The following is a 13,421-nucleotide window of genomic DNA, read 5'->3' on the forward strand; positions in this document are numbered from 1 at the left end:
GATTACATACACCAATATAGTGGAATTACCAGAAATACTTCATTGTCTTCTTTGTATTTTTCTGTGTTTTAAGAATTTTGTCAGCTGGATTTGAATTATTTTTTCATCAACGGAAAGCAACACATTTATAAAATAATTTTTTTCTATAAAAGGAAGGCAGGAAAACAATCTGAGGGGTTTGAAGTGGCGGGGGGTGGGAGGTTGGGGGAATCAGGTGGTGGGTATTAGAGAGGACACGGACTGCATGGAGCACTGGGTGTGGTACAAAAATAATGAATACTGTTATGCTGAAAATAAATGAAAAATTAAAAAAAAAAAGGAAGGCAGGAAGTGTGAGATACAGAGAAACCTTTCAGCAAAGCCAGTGTTCAGCTTTGGTGTGTGTGTGCCTGTTGTTGGGTGGATGGGGGCAAGGAGGAATAAGTAGACAAATAGTAAAGAAATTTTATAATCAATTCTTCTTGACTCACAACTCTGTTTCTATCTCTCAATTTCCAGCAGCAACTGGAAAGGGAAAAAAACATCCTGACAGTATATATTCAGACATATATGGTCATCATCATGAAGCTCTGGACACCTCAACTCATGACATTCCTCTGTATGGTGTTACCATCTGTGCTGGGAGTGATGAAGGAAAAACACAGCCGTAGGTGATTAACCTGGGGGTGGGCATCCTGTGGAAGGAGGGTATTGTGCTTTTTCCTGGACAAGTGAAGGGGTATTGTGTCTGGCACGTTTCACTCAGGACTCACGACCCACTTTCCCTGGGTCACCTATTGGAGATTCAGAGACTTTTTAGTTAATGCACAGAGATCTAAGAAATGTCCAAGTGGAGGTTCTCCGATGCTTCCTCTTCCAACTTTGAAAGTGGCAATGGGCCCTGCCACCTTTTACATACATCCCATAAGTTATAAAGATACGTTATTTTTCCATGTCAGGGTACCATATCTTTCCAGACTTCCAGAAGCTCCGTGTCTTAGCTGTGTGTGATTTGAAGAGTACTGTAGGGGGATTTCTTAATATATATACCCTTAGTTTCAGTGGCAAATCTTTTAGAATGTGAAAAGATAGAAAAGAGACATGAGATGTGTCTCTAGTGGGGTAAATTTGAGGGCCATATGATGAGAAAATGGAATCAGTGGAGGGTGCCAAGAAAGTGGGTGAGAGAGAGAAGAATTTGGTGAAAAGCTGTTCTTGTATGTGCTTTGGTGAGTGCTGTGAAGTGTGTAAAACTGGTGATTCACAGACCTGTACCCCTGGGGATAAAAATATATGTTTATAAAAAAATAAAAAATAAAAAAAAAAAAGCTGTTCTTAAAGGCAGGGTCAATAAGAAACAGAAGAAGGGAGATAATCTGTTCCTTATTCCCCCTGGTGTGGCTTCCCACACTAGGAAGTAGGTATGGTAACGAGGCTAGAGGCTGCCTTGGACCCTGAGGTCTCCTGTTACAGAAACATAGACTTTATAGGAGGACACAGGAGTGTATGTGTGTGGGGGTGTATGCTGAATCCTATCTCCAGGAAGCTTGATGAGGGCCCAGAGGCCTATGGGAGCAGAAAAGGCGGGGATCTATGAAGATGCAATGAGGAGGTTCAGTACAGGGATTTTCTCCTAAGGCAGATGGATACCTGGGTGGGGCTTGGTGGGTCTTGGATTCTAGGAGGGGCTGTTAAACTTATGAAGGGCTTCTCTTCCCACCTTGGTTATGTGGCCCCTCTCAGCCTCTTCCAACTCATGTCAATTACAGGGAATGAAATGTTCCTTGAGGAATGCTGGGGAGAGCCAAGTGTCACTGAATGTACCAAGAAGTGTTCTAGAGCCCTTAAATGTGTAAGCAAAAATTATACATGCTGCTGGACCTATTGTGGGAACATCTGTTGGAAAAATAAAGTGAGTTGGGAGATGTGCTTGGGTGTGGGTCTTTACTGGTTCTCAGATGCTGTTATTCATAAACAGAAGACGGAGGTTCCTCAAATCCTATGCACAAAAATAGTGGAAGACAATGTCCCCTAAGCCTGGGCAGTAGAGCACTGGTGAATAAACCAAGACACCAGCTTAGGGCACTTTATTTCTTTCATTATATAATCAATGCCTATGTTGTCCTCATTTTATTACTCAATCGTTTTCTCTTTTCCCAATTTTTCTCCAAATTTCTAACCATTTCCTCCATAGTCAGACCTTTCAATGAACCCTTAGGACCCAGTCAGGCCCCAAATGTCTACATTTCTCTGTTCAATGAGCCAAACCCACCTCCCCACCCCAGAAGTGTACAATTCTTGGCACTGCATAAAGTACTCATGTCCCAGGGTCTGGTGGGGATGGGTAATATAAAGCTTGGAAATGAATGCTTGTTCCTCAGAGTTCCCTTAGCCTCTGAGTATATAACATTTCTATCTTACAGGAAATATTTGCATGAGGTTTAAACCCTAACCTCCCAGCAGGACACCAGTCTATTCACACTGAGGGCTGGGCAAGAGCAAATCCTTGACAAATAAACTCATTTATCAGCAGTGGATTTTGGTTTTTTCAACGCCCTCCCACTACCTTTGATTACCATATTATACCCCCAAATTACCTCCTCATTTGATGACCTTAGAAACAATAGGCTAATTTCATGCTTTTCAGAGAATAGACGTTTATTTTAGTACATAATTTTAATGTGGGTAACTGGCAAATAGCTCTTTCATTCGGTTTTTCAGAGAGCAGGTCTCTGGTAAATTTGTTTCTCACAGGGTTTGGGTAAAAATTAAAAAAAAATTTTTTTTAGAGAGAGAAAGTGTGCATGAACGGGGGAAGGGGAAGAGGGAGATGGAGAGAGAGAGAGAGAATCCTAAGCAGGCCTCATGCCCAGCTCGAAGCTGGACATGGGGCTTGGTCTCATGATCCTGAGATCATGATCTGAGCCAAAATCAAGAGTTGGACATTTAACCAACTGAGCCATCCAGGCACTCCTGGGTAAAAATTCTAAAATGACTTTACATGTATATAAGATGTATATAAGTTTGTACACAAGACTGGACAAATAAGTAAATAACTGGGGATGTTAGAAGCCATGTTTCTAACTGTAAGAGAAAAGAAGTTACAAATAAGCAAAATGGAAGGCTAGGATGAGCCCTGCAGGTAATGGATTTGAGTCAGAGACATCAAAATGAACCTACATTCAGCCCAATATATATACAGAGAGACAGAAGCTGAAGTAGACAGAGTGTGTGTACATGGATTAGTTACACATGGTGTATATTTCCTGGCTATGCCTGGAAGCAGTGATACCATAGTAGCCATAAACACACCAGAAGCCCAGATTTTGTTTTTTATTACCATTCTCCAATAAGTGGGCTAAGGCTTCTTGGAGAAATGGCTGATTCTAGAACTAAGTTTAGAAAATACAAGATGAGACTACAGTATCTTTTAGGGTCGGAAAGTAAGGAAATGCTATAAAGTCAAAGAATGAGAAACAGGAACTAACCTTGAAGGCTTCCCAGTGGTCAAAGCCTAGAACAGTTTGATCATTAAACTGTCCCTGCTGGTCTATTAAAATAAGACATTACAAAGTTAATGGAAAAATATTAGACAACTTCAATATAAATCTACTATTAAAGAAAACAGAACAAATGAAAACTGAAATATTTCTGCAGAAAAAAAAATATCCCACCAGAAACACCTTGCCAGGGAGAAGGTTAATACAACACCTACAACTTTAATTATATAAATATCTGTAAACAAAGATTTTAACAGATGAAAAAAAAATACCTTGAATCAGAAATTTAAAAACTCACACATAAGTGGCCAAAAATCCAGGAAGACATGAAATAAGAGGTGGTCAGAACAAAAATATCAAAGAAAAAGTTAAAGGTCATTTCAGAAATAAAGATTGTTACAAGATTTTGAGATAGAATAAATTCAACTGAACTACAAGAGGCATTGAAGAAGAATGAAAGAATACAATATTCAACTAATGAATCATTGAACATTATATAAAAAAGGATTGATGTACTATACCTTGGCTAATTGAATTTAAACTTAAAAAGAAGACAAGAGATCACAAATAAAATGCAAAAAGTAAAATCAATGAGAGAAAGATTAATAAAGAAGATGGACAAAAAAATCTAAATAAATAAATATAACTGGAGTTAAAAAAAACCCTGGGTGGCTCAGTGGTTTGGGCTGCTGCCTTCGGCTGGGGTCATGATCTCAGGGTCCTGGGATCGAGCCCCGCATCGGGCTCCCTGCTTCGCGGGAAGCCTGCTTCCCTCTCTCTCTCTCTGCCTGCCTCTCTGCCTACTTGTGATCTCTGTCTGTCAAATAAATAAATAAAAATCTTAAAAAAAAAACCCCAAATTACCAATATTAAAAACTAGAAAGCATTCCATCAATAAAAGAAATCCGAATCCACCTAAAAAGGGACTGCCATATACCCAGCAGCAGTGACCCAGAATAGACTCAGAAATCAGATGTGTGATGTCCTCTCACATATATTGTTCTACCTTCTCATACCCACTCACTAATGCTTTCCAGGAAGTGAACCCTTCCCAAGCTAAGACACTGGACAGACACTACACTCACTGGTGGATATACATTCCTACAGAATGTAATTTTAATGGTAGGATTTTAGGCTTAGAAACAACTGCCTCAGGACAGAGCCTTCCTTGAATCCTGCACGTCATGCCCATATGCCCATTCTAATTATATTTGGGCAGATGGGCATTTCTTAAAGGTATATCTTGCACTCAGCACCTAAAGCTAACTTCCAATACTTCCTTAATTAGACACCCTGGGTTTGTTATGACACAGGCTACTATCAGAGGCAGTGGTGGGGCACAATTTGTAGGTAAAGGGACCAGTATGGACCTACTTGGGTGCATGAGGTCACGCAAAGGATGGAAATGAGGCAGGAGTTGACCATTATCATGGTGTATGAGACATAGCAGATACTTCTAGAGTCCTCCCATCTGCACTGACATAAAGAAGTAGCATGGCTGGAGCATGAGAAGAGAAAAATGACCACAGAAACCATGACAACCGTGAGGCCATATGTTTGTCAGACAGCCCAGCCTGATCAACAATTCTCCACAGGCTTTTTGGACACCCAGGTCATGGCAGAATTTATAGATGCTCTCTCCTCTGCCTCCTTGCGTTCCTTGAATCCTGAGAGTCAAGGTATTACAGGGGTCCCCACTCCTCCACTCGACCTACCATGGAACACACAGCTGTTCCATAGGACAGAACATGGAGTGCTGGCCAGGCAAGCACTTCTCCCAGTCAAAGCCTTCTAGGGGTAGCCTCTGAGTCCACTGGGGCAGGGTGGAGTGTCCAGAGAGCTCTATGGAACAAGGGCCAAGACACCAATTATCACGATGGAGAAGACCAGCTGCTTCCCATAGATTTCATGATCTGAGGGGCTCATGCCAGTGGCAAGCAATAGGTCAGCTGGCAGCATGGTGTACCCACATGGTAGGGCGCACTGGTCATAGATGAGGGAGGTCATTCCCTGTGTGGGCCCTGGCAGGTAACTTTGCCTCTCCTAATAGTCTCTCCCAGGGTGTTTGGGGCCTGGCCAAGCCCTGGGAAGATGCTCGCAGAGTCAGGCTCTGTGAGGAACACTCCTGTAGAGCATGTCCTTACCGTCCACCTGTGTCTGATGAGGTCTGTGCTACTGGTTGATCATAATCTCTTTCCTAAGGTCTCCTGGCCCAAGGGCAGGCCCAAGGTGAGGTAGAGAAGTTCCTCTGATACCAGGAGCCCTGGCGTGCTTCTGAGCTGGGCCAGAGGCTCTGGCCTGAGAGAGGCAGATTTCCTCCTCTGGGCAATCCTTCACTGATGCCCAGTAGGAAGCCCTGGACTGGAGTGTAACACTAGATGTTAGTGTAGACACTCACTTTCATGCCCATAATGGAAGAACCATAATGGAGGAACTCTGAGCAAATTGGGTCCACACAAACATCCTCTTCTGGCCACGGCATGACCTCTCACTCTCTTTTTTGCCTTGAGCATGTCACTCAACTTCCCTTGGATTGGTTTTCTCCCTTATAAAGGGACAGTAATCTGAACCTCACAAGGAAAATGGGGGGAATGGGGTGGTGGTGGGTCAAGTTTAAGAAGAGGCCTCCCTGGGAGCTCCTACTCTGTGACCAGGGTCTAGCCTCCACCTGCCTCATGTCTAACTTGGCCCTTTGGACCCCAGGCTGGGGAATGTTCTGGTTAGCATTGGGAGATACCACACATGAGAAGTTTCTCCCCTGGATGTGCTGTCTCAGTAAGCAGATCAACAATGAAGCTGGGCCTCCAGGACTTGGCAATGGTGCAGGAACCAACAGGAGAGAGAATACAGAAGAATGGCAAGGGGAGAGAGATCAGAGACCTGGACCCAGAGAGGGGGGTCGACTGGGGTCTGCACTGGGTCCTCAGTGGTCACAAGCACTGGGACTAAGGTAGGCAGGTCTGTGGACATCTGTTCTGGTTTATTTGACAGGAACAAGGAGTTCAGACAGTGGGTAAGGGCATTCCTCTTAATATTCTGGTGCCCAGGATCTGAGATCCTTATGCCTTTGTATGAATAAAGGATTGCGGGAACAGGATGCACAGTCCAGCCTCCTCACCCACTCACTGGAGGCTCAGGCAAATGTTCCTGCAGAAGGTTGAAGAGCATGTTATTTGTTTGACTTCCTTGATGATATTCACATGGACATCTGCACATGTATATGCTGGTATGCTTTTCACAGACCTTGATTTCTTTGAAACAGCTCCATTTCTTTTTTTTTTTTTAATTTATTTTCAGCTTAACAGTATTCATTATTTTTTCACCACACCCAATGCTACATGGAATCCGTGCCCTCTATAATACCCACCACCTGTTACCCCAACCTCCCACCCTCCTGCCACTTCAAAGCCCTCAGATTGTTTTTCAGAGTCCATAGTCTCTCATGGTTCACCTCCCCTTCCAATTTACCCCAACTCCTTTCTCCTCTCTAACTCCCCATGTCCTCCATGCTATTTGTTATGCTCCACAAATAAGTGAAACCATATGATAATTGGCTCTCTCTGCTTGACTTATTTCACTCAGCATAATCTCTTCCAGTCCCGTCCATGTTGATACAAAAGTTGGGTATTCATCCTTTCTGATGGAGGCATATTACTCCATAGTGTATATGGACCACATCTTCCTTATCCATTCATCCGTTGAAGGGCATCTTGGTTCTTTTCACAGTTTGGCGACCTTGGCCATTGCTGCTATAAACATTGGGGTACAGATGGCCCTTCTTTTCACGACATCTGTATCTTTGGGGTAAATACCCAGGAGTGAAATTGCAGGATCATAGGGAAGCTCTATTTTTAATCTCTTGAGGAATCTCCACACTGTTCTCCAAAGAGGCTGCACCAACTTGCATTCCCACCAACAGTGTAAGAGGGTTCCCCTCTCTCCACATCCCCTCCAACACATGTTGTTTCCTGTCTTGTTAATTTTGGCCATTCTAACTGGTGTAAGGTGATACCTCAATGTGGTTTTAATTTGAATCTCCCTGATGGCTAGTGATGATGAACATTTTTTCATGTGTCTGTTAGCCATTTGTATGTCTTCATTGGAGAAGTGTCGGTTCGTGTGTTCTACCCATTTTTTGACATGATTATCTGTTTTGTGTGTGTTGAGTTTGAGAAGTTCTTTATAGATCCTGGATATCAGCCTTTTGTCTGTACTGTCATTTGCGAATATCTTCTCCCATTCCATGGATTGCCTCTTTGTTTTCTTGACTGTTTCCTTTGCTATGCAGAAGCTTTTGTTCTTGATGAAGTCCCAAAAGTTCACTTTCGCTTTTGTTTCCTTTGCCTTTGGAGATATATCTTGAAAGAAGTTGCTGTGACTGATATTGAAGAGGTTACTACCTAGGTTATCTAGGATTCTGATGGATTCCTGTCTCACGTTGAGGTCTTTTGTCCATTTTGAGTTTATCTTTGTGTACAGTGTAAGAGAATGGTCTAGTTTCATTCTTCTACACACAGTTGTCCAATTTTCCCAGCACCATTTCTTGAAGAGACTGTCTTTTTTCCACTGGATATTTTTTTCCTGCTTTGTGGAAGATTGTTTGACTGTAGAATTGAGGGTCCATATCTGGGCTCTCTACTCTGCTCCACTGGTCTATGTGTCTGTTTTTAATGCTAGTACATGCTGTCTTGGTGATCACAGCTTTGTAGTAAAGCCTGTGTCTCTTTTTATTAACATTCTATTTTTTTTTGGAGATTTAATATAAGCAATCTATTGTTTTCTCACATTTGGAATCACCCACGTATTGTTACCCATTTTGTCCCACCCTCATTTAATGAGGTAAATATCTCACAGTGTGGTTTTCCATAATCACTCATATCTCACTTAAAATATATGCCTATTGTCAAGCATTTGCATTGTACTAATTACTGATTATCTAGACAATGTATTAAGTTGAGCATTTTCAGCCATAATTCTTTGTTTTTTAAAGTATTTAAAAAATATTTTGTTTTTTTATTTATACATTTATTAAATTACCTTATTAATTTCAAAGAGAGAGCAAGCACAAGCATGGGGAATATCAGGCAGAGAGAGGAGCAGACACCCCGCTGATCAGGGAGCCTGATGCAGGACTTAATCCCAGGACTGTGGGGACAAAGGCAGACACTTGATGAACTGAGCCACACAGACATCCTCATAAATCATTTTTAAAAGATATATTTATTTATTTTAGAGAGAGGGAGCAGGGGGAGGGACAGAGGGAAAGGGAGAGAGAGAATTTTAAGCAGGGCTGAAGCTGAATAGAGAGCCTGACCCAGGGCTCAGTCTCACAACCCTGAGATCATGACCTGAGCAGAAACCAAGAATCAGATGCTTAACTGACTGAGCCACTCAGGTGCTCCACAACCATAAATGTTTTATTTTTTAGATTAATATAAGAAAGGTGGAATTTATGGGTATATGAGTTAAGTAGGTATTCTAAGTATAAGTAAAGTGTACCTACACACACACACACACACACACACACACACACACACACACACACGTACAGAGAAAGGGAGAACTGGTTTTGTAATTAAACATGTTTAAATCATGTTTAATTCAACAGAGGATGAGTGTCAATTTTCTCAAACCTCATAAGGCAACACAGTGTAAGTTGGGAGATAATGGGCAGGAACGAGACCTTTATTGTCTATAAACATTTGAGTAGCAGAGGACTGTTCATAGTTTTTTTGCTAAGGCAGATGGGGAGTTGAATCCTGGTGATATTCGCCAGTGTCATAATACCAGGACAATCCTATGGCCTCTGTAGATTTAGTTCACTCATTAATTCTTGACACCTCCATGCTGAAGATAAAATAAGATGACATCAATAAATACCTTCATAGTAACTGGCACACATAGTAGGTGCTCAATGTAGCACATTTGTCTTCTCTCCAATCTTGCTTCCCAAACACACAAAGCAAGCCCTGGGATCAGAAGAACTCTCTTATCTCTTATTTTATACTGGGTATTAAGACCCAGCCCTGAAATTGGACTTTTAGAAGAAAAACCTTTTGGTCCAGGAGTTGGGGGTTTGCATGATTATCCAAGCAGATCCGTCAACTCTACGTGGATTGGTGGCAGAGCCAGGAGTACATATAGGAACCTGAAACAGCCATTTCAAATGAACTACCTCTACTCTCTGAAGAACAGGAAATGTGGGGAATTTGTTCGGGTTTTATGGAGTGAGGGGGTGAATCCTGAGTCAGGGACATTTTCTGTTGTGTGAGGTCATAGTCAGTTATGCTACCTTGTCCTTCAACGTCAGTTATTTCTTCCTGTTGACAGGCTCCAGCACCTACTCACTTGGGGGGCATCCCCCCGCCTTTCCTTCTCCCCTGCCTCCCTGTTTACCTTCGTGTTGTGGTCAGAGCTCTACAAACTGTCTCCTCTTTCAATGTTTTCTGGTTGGGATAGTTTTACCCAAAGAGACACAATCCTCACCCTTGTACAGACCTCCCTCTCCAAAAAGGATTCCTAAGGGATGCTTAAATTTCCATCATCAGCCATTTTTTTCTTTGGGGAGTGGATCCCTTTACAAATACAAACACTGTATGATCTCATGTATATGTGGCCAGGAAACAAAGGCAGCCCAAATTCATACATATGAAGAATAGTTTGGCAGTTGCCAGAGGTGGCAGGTAGGTTGTGAAGAAAATTGGTGAGGAGGATCAAAAGGTACAAAATAAATAAAATATTTATAAAGAGGTGTCAAGAATTAATGAGTGAACTAAATCTACAGAGGCCATAGGATTGTCCTGGTATTATGACACTGGCGAATATCACCAGGATTCAACTCCCCATCTGCCTTAGCAAAAAAACTATGAACAGTCCTCTGCTACTCAAATGTTTATAGACAATAAAGGTCTCGTTCCTGCCCATTATCTCCCAACTTACACTGTGTTGCCTTATGAGGTTTGAGAAAATTGACATAAATTATATCATAAATTATAAATAAGTCCTGGGATGTACTGTACAGCTTGATGACTATAGTGAACAATGCTGTATTGTATATTGAGGAGTTGATAAAAGGGTAGATCTTAAAACTCCCATCACTGGGGCACCTGGGGGCTCAGTTGGTGAGATATCTGACTTCAGCTCAACTTAGGACCTCAGGGTCCTGGGATCAATCCCCAGGTCAGGCTCCCTGCTAACGGGAGTCTACTTGTCCCTCTGCCCCTCCCTATTCCCCCTACTAATGCTCTCTCTCTGGCTCTCTCTCAAATAAAAAAATAAAATCTTTTTAAAAAAAACCTCTCATCACAAGTTGAAAAAAAATGTAATCCTGAATGCTAGCTAAATTTATTGTGATTATGATTTCACTATATAAACATTGAATCATTATGCTGTGTACCTGAAACTAATGTTATACATCAATTATGTCTCAATTAAAATACGCAAATACCTGTGGAGTAAGCAATCACTAGGATTTCTGGAGACCTCAGGAATGGGGACTATTGAGAGTGGAAACCAAAACACAACCTTACAGTTTTAGAAGAACACATAGGCTCATTACAGGTCAAAAACACACAAGCAGGTTTTACATACATGTGTAATATATGTGTGCATATGTATGCATCTAATAATATATAATAAGAAATATAATACATACATACATACTAATGTGTATGTATACATAAGTTCATATACATACATGTATTTGTATATAGACACATAAATATTTATATGTGTATGTGTATACATGTATGTGTGCATATACATGTGTAATATCTGTGTGTGTGTGTGTGTATAAAGTATACACATAGTGAGAATGAGAGCAGGAGCCTGTTGTTTTCCTAAATTCTACACAGCTTTGTTGCAGGTATGGGGACTAACATAGCACAATAAAAAACAAAAAACAAAAAAGGTTTTTTTTTTTTTTCTCTAGGAAGCTATAGCTTTCCTCCTTAGAGGAGAAATGGCTTGTGGTCAGGATAGAGTGCTGGTGATTGAGCACTAGGTTAGATGTCCTGTTATCACTCTGGAGCTGGTCTCTGGGAGTTCACCATGTCTTCATCCTCCCTGCACCCCTCATACTTGCCAGGTTGGACTCATGACCATGTCCCTTCCCAATATCAGCTCCCAGAGTGCTGTTGTCCAGCCATCTGCTGGGTGCATGCTCACCTCCCAAGAGTATGTGTGTGTATGTGTGTTTATACACACACATGTGTGTATATATATATGTCTGTGTATGTTTATAAAACATGTTTATAAAATATACAGAGAACAAAAGCAAGGGAAAGTCCTGCTGTTTTCCTAAATTCTAAACTACTTTATTGCAGACCTACCTGAATGGTCCAGACAAAGTATGGCAGATATCTGGGGAGGAACCTCTTTGGCACTCTCAGTGACTGTGCTCCTCAAACAGACCACTATGGAACCCCAACATCTGAGCCAGATGCTGGGCAGGGCTGCAAGGAACATAATTTTCCTGCAAGGAACACAATTTTCCAGCCACAGAAAGTGATGACTTGGAAATCCACAATTCAATCATTTTAGGTGTGGCACCTTTTGCAGTTCCCATCAACGTTCCTTCTGTTTGCTCCCACACCTTTGTACACAGGTCCCCAGATTCTCCTGTCTCTATACAGTCCACTCTCCTCTGCCAAGTGCCCAGAATCCTGACATACATTTCTCACTGCTCAATGCATCCGACATATCCTGGTGAAAAAAATCACTGTACAGGGACGTCTCCAGTCAGTGTATGACATATTCCTGGACATAGAGTTTGAGAGAAGGAGGTCTGTTCCTCAGGAGCCCTGGGTCTTGCCCACTTGACTCTTTCTTTTTCTAATAAGCTCCAAAATATGGGTATGGTAGCTCCTCTCTGATATTTTTTGGGAAAATACCAACAGCCCACAACCCACAAATTGTGCCAAGATGTTGGTGCTAGATTCCATCACTTTGTTCTCTCATTTAAGTGGCCATCTGTCTTTCCTAAACCTTCCTATTCAGTCTCTTTTTATCTACACAAACCCCCAGGGGATTTGGTGGGAGACAGTGTTATGCTTTAATTAGCAAAAGAAAATCAATACAGAGAAGGTGTTAGATGGGATCTTATTAGCACAAAGCAGGTCCAAGGCAAATAGATAATACAAACTGCCTTTCACTCCCCACCTATGGATAAACTCAGATGCATCAGATAAAAGACTCAAGAATTGGGTCTGTTTGGGTGGCCAGGACTGTGATAAGGTACGCAGTGTTCCTCCTAACTTAGGAGAACATACTGCTTATATCGAAGAGAATCTAATACTTAGGAATGGGAGAGTAACAAAGGAAAGAGTCATGGCCAACATGAAGTTCCTGGGCAGAACCTACAGATCTGCCACAATGCAAATCACCATTAAGTTCTAGGCCTTTGAACTTTGTTTTTCTGCTCCTCTGTCCCTGCTTTCAGGCCAAAACCTCCTCCCCCACTCTCCAAGTAAGAAGAGGCCACATAAAAGAGCTGTCAGCCAGCTACTGCAGACACTGAACTCAACACCTGGAGAGGCTAAGTGTGGGTAAGGGTCTGGAGGCATGAGCTTTAATTTGTGGCTTATTTGGATGTGTTCTCTGTCCAGGGGATATCAACACTATTTTTGTAGGTTGAAGATTATTGTTTCTGGTGTTCCAATAAGAAAATTGGCACAGAGGTGGCATATCTGCCCTAGGTTCCACAGGTAAAAGGGCCAGACATGAAACAAGGTACCAGTATTCCTGACTGTAAGTCCAATACTTTCTCCTCTTTAACATTATCTGGGAAGCCCAGAATCCTGAATTCTGAGGGGAGTGTCCTTCTGTGTCTTTGTGATGCCTCGGGGTCTTGCCATTGCCCCACACTCTACCTCAAGATGACCAAAGAATTCACCCAGAATTCTGTAGGTGAGTAGTACCCAGCCTGGGCATGATTATGTTTCT

At 42.0% G+C, this 13,421-nt stretch overlaps 1 protein-coding gene across 1 annotated transcript; it reads left to right on the plus strand.

Annotated features, from left to right (window-relative positions):
- Positions 1 to 505: 505 nt before the first annotated feature.
- On the plus strand, positions 506 to 2,014 carry WFDC11 (WAP four-disulfide core domain 11). The gene is made up of 2 exons (XM_059133543.1): positions 506 to 646; positions 1,749 to 2,014. The coding sequence occupies exons 1-2, from the start codon at positions 550 to 552 to the stop codon at positions 2,012 to 2,014; spliced, it is 363 nt and encodes a 120-aa protein (XP_058989526.1). The 5' UTR covers positions 506 to 549.
- The last annotated feature ends 11,407 nt before the right edge of the window (positions 2,015 to 13,421 follow it).

Source organism: Mustela lutreola, chromosome 9 (genome assembly GCF_030435805.1).
Source record: "Mustela lutreola isolate mMusLut2 chromosome 9, mMusLut2.pri, whole genome shotgun sequence".
Lineage (NCBI taxonomy): Eukaryota > Metazoa > Chordata > Mammalia > Carnivora > Mustelidae > Mustela > Mustela lutreola.